This window comes from Sinohyriopsis cumingii, chromosome 1, assembly GCF_028554795.1.
Source record: "Sinohyriopsis cumingii isolate HCF-2022 chromosome 1, ASM2855479v2, whole genome shotgun sequence".
Classification (NCBI taxonomy): Eukaryota; Metazoa; Mollusca; class Bivalvia; order Unionida; family Unionidae; genus Sinohyriopsis; species Sinohyriopsis cumingii.
In genome coordinates, this window is record NC_142961.1 from 41767299 (window position 1) to 41790164 (window position 22866).

At 35.2% G+C, this 22866-nt stretch overlaps 1 protein-coding gene across 1 annotated transcript in view; it reads left to right on the plus strand.

The window, feature by feature from the left end:
• The window catches only part of LOC149806773 (uncharacterized), a 133627-nt gene extending 111644 nt beyond the window's left edge, over positions 1 to 21983 (plus strand). Inside the window, exons 5-7 of the mRNA XM_089957341.1 lie at positions 8263 to 8333; positions 10182 to 10371; positions 19799 to 21983. Coding sequence (XP_089813467.1) covers positions 8263 to 8333; positions 10182 to 10371; positions 19799 to 21794 — 2257 coding nt within the window. The 3' untranslated portion in view covers positions 21795 to 21983. The remainder of the gene's footprint in view (positions 1 to 8262; positions 8334 to 10181; positions 10372 to 19798) is intronic.
• The last annotated feature ends 883 nt before the right edge of the window (positions 21984 to 22866 follow it).

The following is a 22866-nucleotide window of genomic DNA, read 5'->3' on the forward strand; positions in this document are numbered from 1 at the left end:
AATGAAGTTTGCACATCATATAAGCACAAAAGCACAGCATATAATGAAGTTTGCACAGCATATAATGAAGTTTGCACATCATATAAGTACAAATGCACAGCATATAATGAAGTTTGCACATCATATAAGTACAAATGCACAGCATATAATGAAGTTTGCACATCATATAAGTACAAAAGCACAGCATATAATGAAGTTTGCACAGCATATAATGAAGTTTGCACATCATATAAGTACAAAAGCACAGCATATAATAAATATTCTCATCTTAAAACAGCTCTGGCGTTCCATAAACTAACGATATCAGTTGGGTTTATGCTAACACAAACTTGACATACCAATCACTACCACTCTAGGACAAACTTACTTCATGAATCACTACCACTCTAACAAAAACTAACCATGTAAATTGTTCATTTCTACAGTAATGCATGCATACCAAGACAAGACTTTATTACACTCAGGCTGCAAAGTTTACAACATATGAGGTATACAGGAAAAAAAAAACATGAATATAGCGTGTGATGTTATTACATGAATATAGCGTGTGATGTTATTACATAATTCTTAACAGGGTTACAATATTTGGAAAACACAATCTCAAAACCCTGCATATATCTGTAATAGTCGTAAGTTGCCTTTATTCATTATTTGATTATATTTATAAACTTTATTCCTAGAAGTGTACAATAAGTGAAAATAAGCACATGATAGAAGATGGCGATATTCCTTGTTTATTTCGTCAGACGGACAGGGTGTGCAATAACGTCGTGATAGGGGACATTTGCCCACATACTAGTTTCGACAGCAAACCCATGATTCTAAACTTAATTAATTTGTTCGATATATTTTTGGGTAATGAGAAATGAATCTTTTCTAAATCAAGACTAGTTTTAAATAACGTGTAATTTAGACACTGAGATGACGTATTGATGTTTGCTGGCAAGCTTGTATGTGTTGATCTTTTAGTCGTTGTTCCTCCACATTTGCTAACTATTCAAATGAACCTTGATTTCTCCATACGTAACTTAACACAACATTATCTAATATAGATTTTATAGAAGTAACCATTTATCATCAAATTATTTGTAAAAGAGAGAATACATACGACAATATATTGTTTATTCATGACCATAGCCACTTTAGCCCAATAGTTAGCATGCGACTTTTAATGTTAATAATTAAGAGACAAAGTCCAAGTTCCCCGTATGCCATATCCAGAGGGGTACATTTTGTACATTCAATATATTTGATTAAAGAAAGATGAATTATTTTGACTATACCAGATTTCACAAATCCCCAAATTTAACAAGCATATGTTAAATCGGTATCATGGTTTGATCGAAAAGTGTCAGATGACTAGCAGTAGTCAATTCTAGATTGTGTATATTTTTATTTCCTATAAATACTAGGTTATTCTGGTCCTTGGAAAACTTTCCATTGATTATCTTATATTTATATGCATGTTTCTTTTTTGAACCAAATGCGATAATCTTTTGTTTTCTCTGTGTTGACTGCTAGTTTCAAGTTATCGGAATTTATGCCATAATCCAACCCTCCATACATTATCAAAGGCACGTTTAAAACAAACGTGTAAAAAAAACAACTTGTTTTTGCATTTTCTAATAAATTTAATAAGGCCATACGAAAGAGAAATATTGTTTATTGTGGAATAGCCATCCCTCAATCAAGCATGAAGCTCAGAGAATAACTTAATATCGTCAAGAAATTTAGACAATCTTAAGTTTAATATTGCGGTAAAATCTTTACCAAATCAGCCTGCTATTGTAATAGGTCTGTGATAAGACATGGATTTTGTCACCTTTATTTTTTATAAATTGACACACTAATAACTTTAGTCCTAATATGTGATACAGGTCTAGGAAATTACCCCCCGGTATATTACCCCCCAGCAACTACCCCCCTGCCATTACCCCCCTATCAATTACCCCCGTCGGTATAATATCCCCCTGCCATTACCCCCCCCCCCCCATATAATTGTTATATCCCAAGAGTAAATAATAAATTAAAATAAATTTCAAAATAATTTATTTTAAATTTTATTTTAGTAAATGAATCTCAGCCTTGAAAACATATACTTGTCCTGGAATATTCATTACATTCAGATACTCCTAATAAATTTCCTCGTCGCTTTTCACATTCGTAACTGATTACACCTGCCGCTAAATCTTTCTGCTTTACATAGACATATCCATTGTGCATAATTTTTTGCTTTCCACGTATACTCTGAACTTTATCCATGGTAAAAATATTTCTGGTGATATATATTTTTAGGAACGTATATATATATATATATATATATATATATATATATATATATATATATATATATATATATATATATATATATATAGTTTTTCTGGAGCATCCGCATATAAATAATTTTTGCTTGAAGTATATTCAATGAGGTGAAGCCAATACCCTTATCAGATTGTATTTGTGTACACTTAATTAGAAACCATTTCTGCTCGAAGTATATTCAGTGAGGTGAAGCCAACACAATTGTATAGATGGACCACAGATTAAATTGCTAAAATCATTTTTATTGTTGTGAAGCCAATACTCTAATCAGATTGTGTTTGTGTACACTTAATTAGAAACCATTCTGCTAGAATTTTATTCAGTGAGCTGAAGACAGAACAATAGTATAGATTGAGCACGGATTATCAGATTGTGTTTGTGTACACTTTAATTAAATTCGTCGTACTTGCTTTAGTTCGATTTTGTATCTGTATGTCTAAATGATGCTAATGGCAGGGGGTAATATACCGGGGGGGGGGGGTAATTGATAGGGGGGTAATGGCAGGGGGGTAGTTGCAGGGGGGTAATTGACAGGGGGGTAATGTCCTGCTCCCATGTGATACATAGCCAGTATTCAAGATTATATTAAAACATTTTACATACACATTTAACATTACATCAGTTGAGTATTTCATATATTCATTTTTAATGTATTATCTATTGAACCACTTTTATTATCTTTTCGAGTGTTAACGACTTTTAATATTTCTTCAGCTTTAAAATGATTGGGTCATTCAAATAAGAATTATCAACAACATCTGCGGCTCGAACTGTTTTTGGGATTACACGATCGTCACTATCAATGTTCACTGAGCTTAGTTCTTTAAAATGGTACAAAATTCTTGCATTGGAATAATCTGAAAACGTTTTTTTCTTTCTTCTTGCCGACATTATTTATTATATTCCAGTATTTTTTTGGGATCATATGACTGTAAAGTGCGAAATAGATCTTTTGACTGTAAAGTGCATACTGTTCTTTGCAAGGATTTTTCAAAACGAGAGTAATATTTCGCAAGAGTCCTCTTATCGTGGCTAGTGGCAATTTGAATATAAGCTTTACTTTCTGAATTTGTTCTACGTTCGTGGACTTTTTTATTCCCATTTTAATACCAGATAGGTTAATGGACGCTAACTATATAAAACTCTTTTTTCACTAACACAAACTTCCAATATCAATGGCTACAACACTAACACAAATTTGCCATATCAATAGCTACAACATTAACACAAACGTACCATATCAGTTGCTACAACACTAACACAAACTTACCATATCAATAGCTACACTGCTAACATATTTTTTAAATATCAAATTGCAACAACGCTAAGACAAACTTACCATATCAATAGCTACAACACAAACATAAACTGACCATATTAATTACTACAACGCTAACACAAACTTCCAATATCAATGGCTACAACACTAACACAAATTTGCCATATCAATAGCTACAACATTAACACAAACTTACCATATCAATAGCTACAACACAAACATAAACTGACCATATTAATTACTACAAAAGCTAACACAAACTTACCATATCAATAGCTACACTGCTAACATAAATTTACCATATCAAATGCAACAACGCTAACAGATACCTACCATATCAATAGCTACAACACTAATACAAATTTTACCATATCAATGGCTACAACACAAACACAAACTTATCATATCAATGGCTATAACGCTAACACAAACCTACCATATCAATTGCTGTTGCACTCATATGAAGTAATAAATCGTACTGCGCTATCACAAATCATATTTATAGCTTCTCTGCGAATACAAATATACCAAATCAATCACTTCTGGGCTAATACAATCTGACCATATCAGTGGCTACAATGGTAACACAAATTTACCGTATCATTTGCAACAACGCTAACGCGATCTTACCATATAAATGGTTACAACACTAGCACAAACTTAACGTGTCAATGGCTACAACCATAACACAAATTTACCATATTATGTGATATAATGCTAACACAAACTTACCATATCAATGGCTACAACGCTAGCGCAAACTTTCCATATCAATTGCTGTTGCACTCATTCAAGGCAATAAATCGTACTGCTCTATCACAAACGACATCTTTAGCTTCTCCGCGAACACAAGTTTACCAAATCCCTCTGTGCTATAATAATCAGTCAATGTCAATCGCTTATGTTAATACAAATTGACCATATCAACTGTGTTTACGCTAAAAGAAACTGACTATATATAAATCGCTTTCACGCTAACACAAAACTAGCTCTTATCAATCGCTCCTACGCTTACAAAATTTATCTTATTCACATAGTGTTAACACAAACTATATAAATCGCTTTTGCTCTAACACCGACTTACCATGTCAATTGCTACAAATACAACATAAATCGACCATATAAACCATTTTGCTTTCTAAGCTAACACAAACTTAATATGTCAAATTTTCATGTACACTAACAGAATCTAACTATATAAATAGCTTCTGCGCTAGCAGAACTTACCATATCCATTTCTTCTACTCTAACATAAACTAACCATACCAATCGCTTCTACACTGACACAAACCTATAAAATCAACCCCTTCTACACTGACACAAACCTATAAAATCAACCCCTTCTACACTGACACAAACCTATAAAATCAACCCCTTCTACACTGACACAAACCTATAAAATCAACCCCTTCTACACTGACACAAACCTATAAAATCAACCCCTTCTACACTGACACAAACCTATAAAATCAACCCCTTCTACACTGACACAAACCTATAAAATCAACCCCTTCTACACTGACACAAACCTATAAAATCAACACCTTCTACACTGACACAAACCTTTAAAATCAACCCCTTCTACACTACTTTCCTCAAACTGCCTCGGCACTAAATAAACTATTTTTGTTGCTTTGCCGTAAAACACCAAACCAAACAAATTAAACCGTTTTACGCTTACGCAAATTAACAATAACTTCCGCGCTAACAAAAACTAAACGTATGAATAGCTTTTGGGCTAACACAAACTTAGGTTATCAATCACTACTGCGCTAACACAAACTGATCATAATAATCGGTTTGCGCTAACATCAATGCATATCAATAGCTTCTGCGCCTTCACAAACGTGCCATATCAATTCCCTCTGTGCTAATACAAACTAACCATATCAATCGCTTTTACACTAATAGATCCCCAAATAACTACTAACGTACCATAGCATTCGCTTCTAAGAAAACACAAACTTATTACATCAATCTCATCTGCGATCAATGCTCGATAACATAATCGATGACACGCTGAGTATTTACCGTTTCTTTTGAACAACAATTTAAATAACTAGTTTAAAATGCGTTTGTCGATCGCAAAAACCAAATGGCACGTAATATGATTTAAAAACATATCTGAGTCAAGAATAAAGCGAAGTATTCTTATATTTACAAAGAAACTTACGATGATTGAATCAATGAACGATAACATCACTCTCAGCTATATAGTGTAATAATGACCTCTTTCTGTTTCTTTTAATTAACAAATTGGAATAATCTAAAAAAAAATATACGAGTTTCTTAAATGTAAAAAGGAACAAATGTTAAATTTAATTTTACAAAATCGTAGCAATAAATCTTTGGCTTTGCCTTTCAGTGGTTTCTATTAAAAACTCGGTTTAAACAAACAACCAACAAACCACTACCTTGTGATTCGAGCTAACAGAGTTTTGCTGCTAATTTACTCCCTTTGGTAATCGGAACACCGTTATCATTGTATCCGCATGATAATTAATCAGTCATCCATACAACAATATTCATAGATACACTTGGAAGAAAAGTAATCACATAAAACAAACAAGACTTGATGTCTCCTCTGTCTTGTTTTTTTAATGTCAAAAATTTATTTACAATAGTTTAAAATGCTAATAGTGAAAAGAATATGAATATAGGTCTGGCCTCTCTTTTGTTCAAATGAAGTAGTCGTTCAAAGGTAACTAAATTAAAACTTACTGAAATTTTTTTAATCACGGCGTAATAACTCAGAATGCATAAAAAAGTAAAAGAAGCTATGTGAAATATAAAAATGCCAGAATATTTGTATAAAACAATTTTATCAGTTGGTAAATGTTCCATCTACGAAAAGTAATAAACTCTTCTTTGATATATTGTTGTTAGAAATAAATATATACATTTTTTCTGCCGAGAAAAACGCAAGATTTCAGAAAAATCAACTGCTTAAAGAGTAGTCAATATAACAAAGAAATGATGCGTATGAATTATAAATATTAGTTATAAAAGCAAACAATTTGAAGAGGTTAAGAAAACGAAAATGAAAAAAAATGGAAGGAGTTAGGGTTAGGGCTAGATTAAAAGGGAATTGGAGGTGAAGAGAAAGTCACCAAGACATTTTGTAATCTAGAAATCCGAAACTACATTAGTAAAATTTCGTGAAATGATGCCACCAACCGTCCAAGCACCAATTATATCCATCATATTAGTTGAATAAAATTATCTCTAGGTGAAAGAAAAATATATCCCTGATGAAAAGAAAATCCCATTGCCGAATTCCCACACACACACTCCCCTTATTAGTCGAACCCCAATTGTCTTGGGCCGCTTACATTTATATTCTTATTTAAAAGTGGTTTAAATACTGCTCCAATATTTTGAACTAATACATGTATATGTAAAGATGTTAGCGACCTCAATGTCAAAAAGTTTTAAATAATAAATCTAAAATTAAAAACGGGTTTGAAAAACAAAAGTTAATTCTGTGATTCAAGCTGACGTTTTACTGCTACTTTGTTCCTTTTAGTAACCGGAGATCCATTACAATTGCTTCCACCTAAAATATATTAATCATCGTTAAAACGACCATTCCATATCCAATTGCTTTAGCATAAGGGAATCCTATTTCGTAACCATTTACCAGAAAATGAGAAACATACAGTTGACAATATCACGGTCAATAGTTGATGTAGCTACTAAAGAATGTGGATGGCGATGAAGAGGACATTGGGGCTGTGGATGGAGAAGAAGAGAGGAGTGCATCCCCAAAATAAAGAAAATTTTAAATGTCTTTGAGAACTTATCATTTACGTCAGACCCGATAACGCTCAAATATAAAATCTGTTTCAGGTTTAACAGCGTTCCATTCGATGTGTAGCCTATAATTTAGATATTTTGATAAATATTACATGTTGTCAGCAGTCTAACTAATGAGAGGTCAGTTTTTACCCAGGAAAAGATTGCAAATTAAGTTGCTTAGAAATTCAATCTCTCTCCCATCAGTATTACACAGAATGATACCTATAATATCATAATAGTATGACTGTACCATCATTTTAATTTCGCACAAGCATTGTAGCCAAGAGTTTTTGAGTAAACACACAATAGTCTAAAATTTCACTGCTATACCCTCTCACTAAATAGTAATTACTACTCCCTTGTTTTATTTTAGTATCGATGCAAGTATAGCCAGTTGTCCTTTGAACTATAACTCTTACTGCTGGTTTTCACACAAAAAAAAACAACAAATTAATGTCCTCGGATATATAATAAGAAGAATAGGTACGTTACATAGGTAATATTTAACAAAAGAGAAACATTTTCATATTTGATGATATTGAATTAGCCATATTTCAAACAGGAAAACAGTTCGTTGAAAAGGATTCTAATTCTAACTCAGAAGGAATCATGCACACAATAATATCAATCCAATAATACGTTTCCCAGGGATTGCATCTAATGTCATCAATGCTCGTCATTTGCACACAGAAAGATTGAGGAGGTGTGGAAAATACACCACAAAACTTTGTGAAAAGGTCATCGATTTAAAAAATAAATAAATAAATATTTCTTGATGCGGGGGGACCCTATGACGAGGAAAGAAAATATTGAATCATTTCCTGTAGTTTTGTAACTAGGTCTGTAATTAATCTTTATTTCAGAAGCCACGAGAAGACGCCGGATTCAGAAAAACATACAGAGAAAACAACACTGCGAACAGACTTTGATAAATGTAAGGACCACTGCATGCAATATTGTTTGTAACTTTAAATTCTTTGTGGAAGATTAATAAAATACTTTAGATGTATCGGTGTAAGATGAGAAAATGTTAACCTCGGGATCAGAATTTTTCGTTAGACATGAGAGTGCCATTCTGGGCTCAGAATTTTGCGTCACACAAGGCATTGCCTCGTATCTAACTCAAAATTAGAGTGAAAACCTCGTATTTGATAACAATTTTGATCACGATGGTGACAGTTTCCTATTAACGCCAATGCCATGAGGAGGATTATTTTTTCCTCACATTCCTGAACGACAGACGAAAGTCGATGCAATTGTGGTCTATGTTATTAATAAAGATGCAACTTTGATGCAGAAAAATGTCAATTAAAAATTTGCTCACCATATCATAACGTTAAAAGTTTGGTTTGATGTAAAAAAAATATTGACGTTGCGATACATATTAGCTTTCAAAGAGCAGTGGAGAATGTCGAGGTAATGCCAATACACGTTACCAGAATTCTGTGCTGTCGATACATCGCGCACTGGTACATATATGTAAAAATAAAGACCACTCTTCTCTCTTAGATGAAATGAGATAGAACCAAACTACACAATTCTGGTCACAAAAGATGATGATAATAACTTTGTCCACTCGACACCGAAGTATAGAATTTGCACCTGTGCCTGATCATTCAGTGCATAACGTCACGTCCTGTTTGTAAAACACTAACATTTTACCACTGCACATTTTAAGATGTAAACATTCTGCGATTAAACATTATATTCTATATAGGGAAACGATGCTCTAGTCAGGGTATTTTTGTGCCAGCTTGTGTTCAGTAACATCGCTGTAGCAGGTCATGTGATAAAAAATAGCAATCGTGTAATGAAAGATAGGTAATCAGCATCGTTGCTGTACTCCAGAAAACATGAAAATACACACTTAGGAATTTGAGATATATATTTCTTCGTCCTACGTAATATTTTTAAAAAGAGTTCAGTCAATATTTTTTGGAGGGTGGTGGTGGTTGATGGGACAGAATTTTTGCAACTAACACTAAAATATACTGTTTTGCTCACGGACCGACCATATAATTTTCTAACGGGAAGGGGTAGAAGGTAGAGGGCTGCGCTGGGTTTCTACTTCAAGCATGGAATTTTAATGTTATTCAGCTGCAATAATGTGTCTTATAGGTTCATCCCCTCCCCCAATAAATCAGAGCAAGAATAATGGCTTCCAAGCTATTTTAGGGTTGGGGATTAAAATTTTTGGGCTGGGGATTAAAATTTTAGGGCTGAGGATTTAAATTAAAAGAAATCGTATCTACAACCACTCCACCCAAAGAAGAAAATTGAAAGGTCAATCCCTAAATAATGAAACTATACACTGAATTTTTTAATGGACAACTTTAGAAAACAAAACAACGGCGAAATGGTTTTAGAAAAGATATTACAACTTTCTTGCAATCAATTGGACAGTATCTTAAAATCCATGCATATGCTATCAGATATAACCGTGCTTCGTGATATATAGCAGCATGAAATCTTCGCATTAGCCACTGTTTCATATATAACAACGTAATTATAGTTCAAATAATATTTTATTTGATTGTTCAATATTGATGTGTAAAGTATAATTTAAGTTTCCATTACACAGAAAAAGCCGTTATGTTTATAATCTACCTTTAGCATAACCTAAAGTCTCTCCCCTCCCCCGCCACTGTTTTCCTGTTATAGCACAGCACAGTGAGAGAAACTGGTGGCATTATGCCTTTAACTACATGAATACTAACTCTTTAACTCAGCATAATGTATTAAATTTCTTGTCAAAAATCTAAAATAATTGTACTCATTTTAGCTTCCTATCAGGAGGTTGACGAAAACGTTGAGGTCCAAGACGTGGAGGAGGGGGAGGAGGAGGAAGAAGAAGAAAGAGCAGAGGAAAAGCAAGATAAATCAAAAGATGTTGAAACAGACCGGAGGCGAGTATCGTTCGATCTGGACAATTTACCACCAGCGACATCTAACTACCTCCGCAAAGGAAGAAGGTCGGCTAAAACTGCTGAATGGAAATCTAATTTTGATATTCATCCAAACCAACCCACCTTTAAGCTCCAAAGCGCTTATCCATGGACTGAACTTTGATAGCCTGTTGCCTAAATACCAGATTCGTACACTTGCTAGTGTGAGATTTAGGTACAACCCTTCCGTTTCCATGTTTAATGTTTTTCTTCTAGCCTGGCATTTTAAGCACGCTACCGCTGCACTTAGACTCCCGTTGTGCAAATTGGTTCTGATATTATGCTCTCACCTCTATAACAGCAGGAAAGCTTATATTGTGTGTCTAATGTTCGTTAGCAGGTCTGTTTCGAAAGCGCGATTACACAGAATCTAGTTGTTCCCCGCCTTTATTTCTGACATTATTGGTGGCGGCGACCAACGGTGCTTGACACGATTTGTGCTGGAGTGTCAGCGTTTTGATCTCGCGGACTATAGGGCCGCTAGCTAGTAATTAATAAATTTATTTCGTCTGACCTTTGCATGCAGACGGTAAATACAATCCATCTTCTTTCGAGCCATGGCATTAAATCCTTCAAAATACTCACATTTTTAGCACTAATTCCTATCAGAACAGAACACATCTGTATCCATCGGTTATTGACCTGAAATTTAAATTGCTGAAGGCATCATAACCCCAACCAAGGTAAGAGTAGCGCGTGGAAACCGTCTAGAAAGAGATGACCATATCTCACTAGGAACTGACTAATACTTAGGGCAGAGTTGACGTTTTTCTTACCTTGGGGTGATGTTGCCTTTACATTTCTAACGTACTCGCGCAAGTTTTGCATATCCTTCAGACGATTTTACTAATGGCCAAATAAGATTTTCATACCCTTCGGGAAATTTTAATAGTGACCAAAAAAGATTTCCAAATCCTTCAGGCGATTTTAATATTAACCACATTAGATTTCCATATCCATCATGCGATTTTAATCATTTTATTATTTTATCTGCACTTTGTGGATTAGGAATTGTTCAGTAAAATCCCTGTTCGCAAAATTGTTCAGAAACCGCTCGAATGATGAAAGGGAATTTGGTAAGAATTTCTATAAGCATACACTGATTAATTTTGAAAATTTGTTCATGACTATTTTTATAGATCTTTTAAATTAGTTCCTTATTTTTTAAGTTAATCTCTAGAAAGCGCAAACCTTTTCATAGCACAATTACTAAGAAAGCACACTATCTATAGAAATTAAACATATCAAAGCATTCGTACGCGAACTATTAGGAAGAACAATTGAATGTTTAAAGATCAAACGTTGACGAGATACAGAAATAGTCACTGATGTATGTGATAAAAGGTATATTCAGTGTATGGCGATTCCTAATATTAAATATATCCATATCAACATGATTATGACTTCCTGCTGGATTACAGATTGACAAATGATTCCAGAGCGGAGACCTAAAAGAAACTCGTATAACAAAATTTGTGAGAACATGAAAACCGGACGAAAGAATGAAAATGATTAAATAGAAGATTTAATATTATTTTGTCATCGAATACAGACAGTTCATCAAAACTCAAAAACAATCCCTTCAGGACGTGAATGCAAATGTTTTCCTTTTTTAAAACAAAATTAATGGTTCATATTATATGGTTTGGGGATTTGTTGTTCTAACGTAATTATATAGATCGAGTTGGTAACACAATGCATAAGACATTTTACAACAACTCAATCATTTTCATAACTGTGTTTTTGTTTGTTTTTGTTGTTGTTATTGTTGTTCTAATGATTTGGTGATTTTAGAGAGCACTCTTAGACTCAGTCGCGAATGACCTGCACAACTGCAGCATCTTCTTCTCCCTTATCCATCCTCACAAAACAATTTCAGTAATTACCAGTGTATAGGCGATGATGACACTGTTTACCTTTTATCGCAGTACAGTAAGATCTCAGTATCATCTATAATCTACTCGAACCAAGTTTTCGCTTTTGTTATCGAAATTATTATTATTATTATTATTATTATTATTATTATTATTATTATTGACCGCTCCGGTGGGCTAGTGGTTAGAGCGTCCACCTCGGATGCGGGAGGTCGTGGGTTCGATCCCCGGCCGAGTCGTACCAAAGACTTGCTAAAATGGTACAAACAGCTGCCACGCTTGGCGCTCAGCATTAAGAGTTTAGTGTTAGAACTGGCTGGCCTGTGTCAGGATAATGTGACTGGCTGAGACCGCATGCTACATGTCTGCGACATGATGCCCCAGTGCTAGGCATCACTATAAACTGCCACAATACAGACATCGTAGCAAGATGACTGAAAAATTGTTAAAGCTACGTTACAAAATATCCAAATCCAATTGTTGTTATTATTATTATTATTATTAGTAGTAGTAGTAGTAGTAGTAGTAGTAGTAATAGTATTAGTTACCTGGATTGTAGAGGACACCATTTTAAGAAAAGGTTTTCATTCCAATGAAACCTCCTGATCAATGCTCTTTGTGATACTGACATCGTGATATTTTAAACATCTGACAATCAAACGAAGAAAAATTATTTCGGTTAGCGGTTTTGATGATCGCTGTGAAATTATTCCTTTTTGGTACTCTTTTAAGTCTATGTACGTACGTACCCTTTTCACGTGTCACTCGCTCGGGCTGGAAGAAAGAAAGATATAAAAAGCTGAACTTTAATTTAAGAGAAACTTGATGAAAAAGTCAAGTATCATTTACATTTCTTATTCAGAACACAACGTCGGCCTTAATATCAACGCAGCAACGTTTGATTCGATGCAGACGCAACTTGGTGTGCTAAAAATCTCAATGAAAGGAATTTGAAATAATAATCCATATAATCAACATAAAAAGTTGCTTACGAATTAAAACTCAAAATAAAATATCTATTTAGACCAAATAAAAATATGTCTGGTATTTAGCGTACGTCACAGCTATCAAGAGCTCCTTTGACCCTATATCTGGTATTTAGCGTACGTCACAGCTATCAAGAGCTCCTTTGACCCAACATTTGGAATATATATTTCTTGTTATCATTTTGCATGGTGTGTAATTTTGTGCTCCTTCCCTCTTTAAAATGTCCAAATTTCCCTTCCGTTTTACCCACCCAACCGCGACACCTGAGACAGTAAATCATTACCTTGCTAAACTTAATATCGATTGATTATGTGGCAATCCCATGGAATCAGTCAATCTACTTACAGTTATTATGTTGTCAATTAGATGCATTTTTCAGCAGTTTTGTGCCTACTTCCAATACCATTACTAGTTCAGTTTTACCTTTGCTAATACAGCAATACCATTACCAGCTCAGTTTTACCCTTGCTAATACACCATTACCGTTACCATCTCAGTTTTACTCTTGCTAATACACAACTACCGTTACCAGCTCAGTTTTACCCTTGCAACTACACCAATACCATTACCAGCTCAGTTTTTACCCCTGCTACTATACCAATACCATTACCAGCTCAGTTTTTACCCCCTGCTACTATACCAATACCATTACCAGCTCAGTTTTTACCCCCTGCTACTACACCAGTACCATTACCAACTCAGTTTGTTTACCCTTGCTACTACACCAATACCATTACCAGCTGTTTTACCCTTTGCTGCTAAACCAATACCATAACCAGCTCGTTTTACCCTTGCTAATACACCAATACCATTACCGGCTTATTTTGTTTATCCCTTGCTACTACACCAATACAATTACCGGCTTATTTTGTTTATCCCTTGCTACTACACCAATACAATTACCGGCTTATTTTGTTTATCCCTTGCTACTACACAAATACAATTACTAAATCACTTTCTTTTCCCCTTGTAATTACACCAATACCATTACCAGCTCAGTTTTACCCTTGTTATTACACCGGTACCATTGATTGCTCACCTTTATCCTATGCTACTACACCGATACCATTACCCGCTCAGTTTTATCCCTTGGTCAGTCTTGATGTAAGTTGACAACATTGTCCTTTTGTTCATAGTTCTGATGGCAAAGTTTGATTAAAGAAGGATACAACATAATAAATAAATAAATAAATAAATAAATAAATAAATATATATATATATATATATATATATATATATATATATATATATATATATATGGCATCACTCTCTGAAATGTCTTGCTAACTCAGTGCGAAGCTATACAGTTTAAAATCAACACAGACCATTATACAAGACACTTCAGGTACACCTTCAGCTGTCAGAGAGGCGAAATTGCAAAGTTGAAAAACAGTTTTCTTTTATACAAGATTTTCCAAACATTAAACCCAGTTCAGCTCGTTTTTAAATGTGAACAGGGTCTTCTTCATTCATTAAATGGATACTTTTTTCTCTTCTATTTCTAATTAAATCACTGTCGTTAATGAAATAATAATATTAATTATATCGTATAACTATAGCATTATTTTATTTCAAAGACTTTTGTTTTGATATCTGACACTTTTATTTTGCACGCTTGATTTTGTAACGAATAAAAATCGTGCTATTATTATTATTATTATTATTATTATTATTATTAATATTAATATATTATTATTATTATTAATATATTATTATTATTATTATTATTATTATTATTATTATTATTATTATTGTTACTTTTATCAGCAACAGTAATTTTGTAACTAAAGTTGTATTGGTATTTTGTTTAATAGTCACACACCTTGGTATAAATGTGTCTTGTTGATTACAAATCTGCGTCAGGAAATGCAGGTAACTGTGGGCTATAATTTGACTGACTACATTTCGCTTTGTGTGTGTGTGTGTGTGTGTGTGTGTGTGTGTGTGTGTCCAGGCGAGTACAAAGCCAGGGAGTAGTAGTTACATGGTGAGTTTTTGCGCAATCCCTATTAACGCCCACTAGCAGTATAGACATGGTGAGTTTTATTGCAATCGCTATTAACATCTACAAGTAGAAGAGACATGGTGAGCTTTAGCACAATTCCTATTAACACCCAATAGTAGTACAGACATGGAGTTTTAGCGCAATCCGTATGAACACCCACTAGTAGTTCAGTCATGAAGAGTTTAAGTGCAATCCCTATTAACACCCACTAGCAGTATAGATATGGTGAGCTTTAGCGCAATCCCTATCAACACCCACTAGTAGTATAGACATGGAGAGTTTTAGTACAATCCCTATTAACACCTACTAGTAGCATAGATATGGCGAGAATCATTATTAACACCCAATAGTAGTATTGACATAGTAGGTTTTAGTGTTATCCCTATTAACACCCACTAACAGTATAGACATGGCGAAATTTAGCGCAATCTCTATTAACACCAACTAGTAGTATAGTCATGGAGAGTTTTAGTGCAATCCGTACCAACACACACTATCAGTACAGACATGGTGAGTTTTAGTGCAATCGCTATTAACACCCACTAGTAGTATAGACATATTGAATTTTAGTGCAATCCCTATTAACACCCACTAGTAGTGCAGGCATGGAGAATTTTATGCGCAATCGCTATTACTTGTTTGATTGATTTTCTGAAAAAAACACTACCCTCAGCGATGATCCCGGGGTGGGTTATGAGTGCATTGTTTGAAATACAAAGTTGTAGACAGAACCAAAGAGCAGAGATGGGTTAACACGACAAATTTTCCACCACTATAGTTCTGAACATGCTGAGATACTACCACTGTAATCTGTAATTATGTTGGGGACCAACAATTGAATTTTCTGGTTCAGGGGACTAGGTGTATTGTTTAAATGTCCGGCTCTTAAATAGCTGGAAAAAATATCTTGCTCCGAATTGCAGCAATTAACATCATATAAAATCCATTATATTATTTGAAAACAAGTATGTAACTATATTGAGATAAAAGAAAAGAAAATATCTCGGCTCGAAAAAAATTCTCATCCACCCCAGAAAATCGCAGCCACCCCACCCCCTACAATTAGTCTTATAGTTGATGAATTTGATGTGTGTATGTTATTTGTTGTAGAAGTTGGCATCCAAAAAAACTATAACTAAAGTGGGATGATTAAATTTATACTCTAGTTTACGCCCTGTATAAGACATCTTGCTGACATTAGAGAGCCTATTGGTAAAAACCAGAAGTACTGAAATTGTAGCCTACAATTTATTAGCTACACTACTGCTATAATAGGCAGGGAAACGTTTGAGTGGGACACCAACACCAAGGCAAGATATTTATCAAAGAGGGATAGAAAACATGAAATACACTAACTCAACAAATGAGAACATATTTAGTGGACTAGACAAATTACGTCAAATTCAGAGAGGGGAAAACTGCTCCCCTGAAAATAATAGGAAGGGTCGGATTTGGCCCGAATATCGTTCACAGCATGCCGTTCGGCCTCCATATTGGCATACCGAAGACGTATCAAACAATTAAAGGCTGATACATTTAATTATATTGGTAATATGCGAAAATAATTTTTGACGAATACAACTATTTTATATCTATAAAAAAACAATGGCAATTTTGAAATTATTTACTCTTGAAAACATGCTTTAAATATGATTCAGTTCGTAGCAGGATCACTCGGGGATTTCCGTACATTCTGCATCGAAACTACCGAAGTACCGGTACAATGATAAAGTACTGTGGTACGTACCACTTGAAATAAAACCTCTGTAAACCCGTTTAACCATAATAACGCGCCTCTCCTACCAGCGACTGTATCTTGGTGGGGTACGAACGCATATTTCTAAATTACTGATGGACAAAAAGAACCACCAAGTAGCCTAACATTCGCTGATGCTATGTTGTTTATGGCAGAATTTTATCTGGTAACAAACCTTTACTAATTACATATTCGTAGGTCAACACAGCGAAATACGCAGGCACAATTAGCTTCATCTCTATATTCGAAATTTTGTATTTTAATCAAATTTTTAAACATATACTTGCATATGTAACGATGAATGTTTTATCGAGTGATGTGTGATAGAAGAAGTTGAAGATGGTTTTAATTTCACTCATTTTCTATCTACAGCCAAATGTCTTACATTTCACTACTGTCGCGTCTGGTTCAGCTCTATGTTCTTCTAGTTTAGTTTCAATTATCTTTTCGCCCTACAGACTTAATGACAAAGAAGATTGTACATTCATGCAACGGTAGGTATAGACCATGAGCTAGATTTCAAGACTACCTCTAGTTTCTTCCCAATGCTTCATTTCTGCAGTCATTTTGTTTAACTCCTTAGCATCTTCTACGAACACTCTATTGTATATCTTGTCCATTACAAGATACCAATTCACGCTTCCTTCTCTTTTATCTGACACCCTGTCTATTTTATTGTTTAATGGTTTAAATGTGACGTTAATGCACGCTTCCGCTATTGATTTTTATTTAAAGACTTTAACGAAACGTTCCTCTACAAGATTTTGTTTAATCTCAAGCCATTGTGTTTTCTTAGGTACTATTTCCTACAGTTATTAACGGTCAGCAACACTGTGTAAAAATAATGTTTTTTTTTTTTTGTACAATTATTTGATAATTAGTCAGTATCTATTTGTGGCCTAGAGTAATATTGTAAATGATATAACTTGATATTTCCTCCTAAATTTAGTGGTTCTTTTTGCCGAACGTTAATTTTGAATATATGCTCGTATCCCTGCACGAAACCTTAGTTCACTTAATCTATATTTCTGTATCTCTAACAATACTCTCGTACCCGTCCAGGAGATCATCGCTGGTGAAGTATATATTTTTATTTAGCACTCGCATCCGTCCCTCTACAAGATTATCGCTGGCACAGTCCATCATTTGATATTTCAAACAAAACACTTGTAACCCTCCACGAAATTATGTCTGGTGCATTCTATATTTGTGACCGCTCCGGTGGCCTAGTGGTTAGAGCGTTCGTTGGATGCTGGAGGTAGTAGGTTCGATTTCCGGCCGAGTCATACCAAAGACTTATAAACATGATACAAACAACTGCCTCGTTTGGCGCTCAGCATTAAGAGGTTAGTGTTACAACTGGTCGACCTGGTGTCAGGATAATGTGACTGGGTGGGACATCATGCTACATGTATGCGGCATGATGCCCCGATGCTAGACATCGCTATAAACTGCCACACTGCAGACATCGCAGCGATATGACTGAAAATTGTTAAAGCTACGTTAAAATTCCAAATCACACACACACACACACACACACAAACACACACACATTCTATATTTGTGTATTTAAAATAATGCACTCGTACTTCTCCACGAAGTCATTACTGGTCGAAGTGTTGTTTCTTTTCAAGCATTCAGTCAAACAACGATAGTAAATATTCTATAACTGGCCATTTCTATACTATTGCCGCCTTACCAAATTAAATCACAGTGACCAGTATTTCACACCTCAGTAAATCTGGTGAAGTTATCAGTTTATGTCAGTATGTCATGCACATTTGACCTCTGAATTTACAAAAGGCGAGAAATTCATGTTCCATGTTAACGTATCTAGCTGCTTTTATACGAGTTTTTCGTATGGGTCTTGTTTCTATTTTGTATGGGTCTTGTTTCCATTTCGTATGGGTCTTGTTTCCATTTCGTATAGGTCTTGTTTCCATTTGTTTTAAATACAGTTATTTTAATCTAAATATTGCATGTAGACAGTTATATGTTTTCTTGGATATTTTGTAATCCCAAAGGTTTTAGGAATGGAAAACAGTACACGTCATTAGCTTACGTATAGACTTCGTTTTCAACGAATTATCATACAGAAAGTGTTGTCAGTATGGTACTATATGGTGTGCCGTATATGCCTTATATGGCGTTACGTAAAACACTAGCGTAATGTCGTTAATGTTCACACATCTGAGTGTTACAGTGTTTAAAGAGCAGAAAGAAGAGAGAAGAAAAAACACTTTTGCTGAAAAATAGCCAAACACGATCAGCACCATTCATTTTCGGAAATTTAGCATATAATAACACAAAATATTCTTTACATAAAATAATCCCTTTATAGAAACTGTATGACTAACATAAGTGCAACGCGAGCGAAACTTGCATTATTATTTTATTCACTTACCTGTATTTAATATAGTGAATTCTTCTCTCTGCACATATTTTGTGATTAGATTAAAAAGAAATGCTGACGAAACACCAGAAGCAAAAATAAAACAAGAACAGAAGAAATGGTCTTATTTCATGTACATGTTGGGAAATGTATTTCATTTCGATTTAGCATGAATGAGAAGGAATAACATCCTATAACGTTATTTCTAAATTTAGTACTAGCATCTTTAGCGGGGAAAGTTGTCGTTCTTGCTTTCATGACTCTCCAATTTTCCTGGATAATAAACATTAATGATCACAGACTGTAGTCAGTGATGTTACAATGCAACCGTTCAGAATGTCTTGACAGGTTAAGTATTTTTAAACGGATATGCGGGATTTGTCGACTTAAAAATACCCTCGTCTTTTTTATCTAAATGGAAATGCATGTGTCTCTTGCAGGTACACGGATGGTGATTTCCACTACCTGAAGAAAAGTCGAATAAGTAAAAACGTTCCCCGGCAGTATTCACTGTGTGCTCCTCTGTTAAGAACAGACCATGAGGACGGTGAGGCAATCGAACTGCAGACATTTTCGACGATAAACGAGACTCTAGACGTTCAAGAAGAGAGCGAAGCCGCTCCTCTTGTGTCTGGGGAAGTCATCAGTGGTTCACTCTTCCCGGGAAATAATCCAATATTGACAAAAGTTTCTGTTGAGGTGCACCAGAGGGAGAGTAATCATATATACCCTAAACAGGCAAATGGGCAGACAGACGTGTTTGATTCGTTGTTCAATAAAGCAAGAGTGTCTCAATCAGCTTTGCCAAGGAGAACGTACAGGGCCATGTCGTATAGTTTGGATATTGCTAGTCCCACGGAAGGAAGTTATCGAAATAGGAAAGTGAAAAGTTACGAGAATTTAAGTGATTATGACTATGATGTGTTGAAAATAACTGAGTTTTCCAAAGGACCTCTGTACAATATGGACTACGAGTTCATACCGGAAACTGAGTCGTCAATCGGGAGTAAGGTAAGATACAATGACACCGGAAGTCTGGAAGTTTTAAATGACAATAACCTTCATCCCTGGGATGACCTTGAATTGGAGGTCATGCCATATGAAAATGACGATACTGAAACTTTAAATGGTGCACAGAAATATAGGGAAATTTGGAATTTGAGAACGACATTAGAAGAAGAAGAGGAATGTAGCGATACGATTCGTATGGAGGATACCACTTCCCCGGACGAGTTATCGCCAGACCAGGAACAAGTAAATGGTTATAATGGTTCTTTTGAGTCAGGTGCCGATACAGCACCATCGCATAATTCCAGATGTGTTCATCATGCTGATAGTGCCTCAGATGCAACAAAACAGGTATCTGCTCACTTGTTACACCCCAATTACGAACACAGAAGAGAGAATTATAGAAATGTTCTGTCGAACAGACTTAAACCTCGACCACACACGGCGAGTGCAGATAATAGTTTTGATAGTATAGATACTGTTGACACCGATGGTGAGGTTTCTGATACTAGCAGATACGAAGTTACGACGACGTCGTTTGAATCAACGACGGATAATACCGATAGCACGAACGATAGTCAGACGAGTAAACTGAGGCAAATGAAGGCAGACAGCGGATATAAATCACTGGAGACGCAGCAGCCACCACTTGTCACAAATGGTGAAAAGAAAAGTTGGAGCATGGATGACGAAATTATGGTAGAACCATACCCAGAGGAGAAAGCACTTGAGGATGGTTTCCACCGAGAGGATGTCTTGATAAGGAAAGGAAAGTTTGAACGAAGAAATGGTAGGACTGCTTCAAAACGAAGACGAGAATACAGTCGTGAAAGACAGATGGTTAGGATATACGACAGTATTTATGAACCTGAAACTGACTCCAGGTCAGATCAGCCTTCAGGGGACAGCTTTGAAGATTCAAATGCCCCGAGTAAATTTGCTGTATTTGCTAGACTTTTTAAGTCTCGTGATAGAGGACCAAGAGAAAAATCAATATCACGAGACTACAGTATTGATAGGAAGTCGAACCAAATATTCCAAGAATTTATTCGTTATGATCCAGAATATGAACCAACAAGGCGAAGTAGTGTTGCCTCAATAAGATTATCTCCAAAAATCAGACGAAACGGGTTGCATCGGAAGTACACAGATCCGGGCACTTCTGAACATACCAGGCGTGATCACCTGTGTCTGGAAATGCGCAGTACAAGTCTCGGAAGCGATAGCAGCGCGAGCTTGGTCCGGCATATATCCCCACGTGACAGCATTGAGGAGGAGGAAAATGAAGAGGATGTGGAAACGGCTGAAAAGACAGAACCAACCTGGGCAGAAATTGCAACATTAAAACCGGAAGTAGCCGCGCCAAGGCTATCTGTGCACGAGATTCCTATAATTCGGCTACCGGAAGAAGAGGCTTCAGAAGCATAATGTTTTATAAGTAACATTTCAATCATTTATGGCAAGTTTCATATAGTTTCTTCAGGATGATCCACACGTCTGTGATTATGATGCCAGCTCTTAACTTCTGCTAATGCAAATACATTTAACTGTTAATGACATTATGTTTTAATGTGTTTTAGAAAGCTAAGAAAAGGTAAAGTAATCGCTTCATTATGATTACAGTGTTTATTCTTAATTCTCTGATAATGTAATATGAAATAGGAAAAGGCGAAGATGAGCGTAGTTACTGGCATATTGTGATGTCACTGATTGATATTGCTATGGCGATACGTCGCAATGCAGTACTTGAGTATTCTTAGCCTAAGCAACAATAACAACATGATGACACTAATCTACACTGCACGTTATATATCTTTTTCGGTTAGTGTCCATTTCTTCAATGTAAAGGAGTTTTGTTGCTATTTGAATGTTTTGTAAATTGTAGCAAAGAACTGCATTGCTAAAGAGTCGAGATGGGAATATGTTTAATTAATTGGAAATCTTTGGCTTTATTTCAACGCTCAACGTCTGTTTGACGACGGGTTTTCTAAGAATGTGTTGTGGTTTAATGACATATCAGGATCAACATCAACATATGGAGCTGATTAAAATGTAACTTTGAATTAAGTAAAGATAAAGAATCGCAACAACAAAAATTACAACGATAAAATCATTTAAATAATCATAAACATCCAGTACATCAAGCTACACGATATAAAATAAAGACGTTAATATTCTGTAAAAGGTACATATACTATAAAAGATAAAGGTAAAAGAGATAAATTCGTCCAAATATACGGTTAAATCTTGAATATAACTGTATTCCCTCCAAAAGTAAAAGATTCCTCTTTCGTACCTCATCTTAAAGTCTATTAAATGAGTTCACATACAACAGGTCCTGCTGCACACAAATGAAAGTCGATCAGTCGGCGAGAACAAACGCCAATGTTAGTGAGCACTGACAAGATACGCACCCTGGCTGAGGTTTGCCAATCGTAAAGTATGCGTGTACTATACACATTTATTACAATACCGTCTCACCTGGTTCTAGATGAGGAAT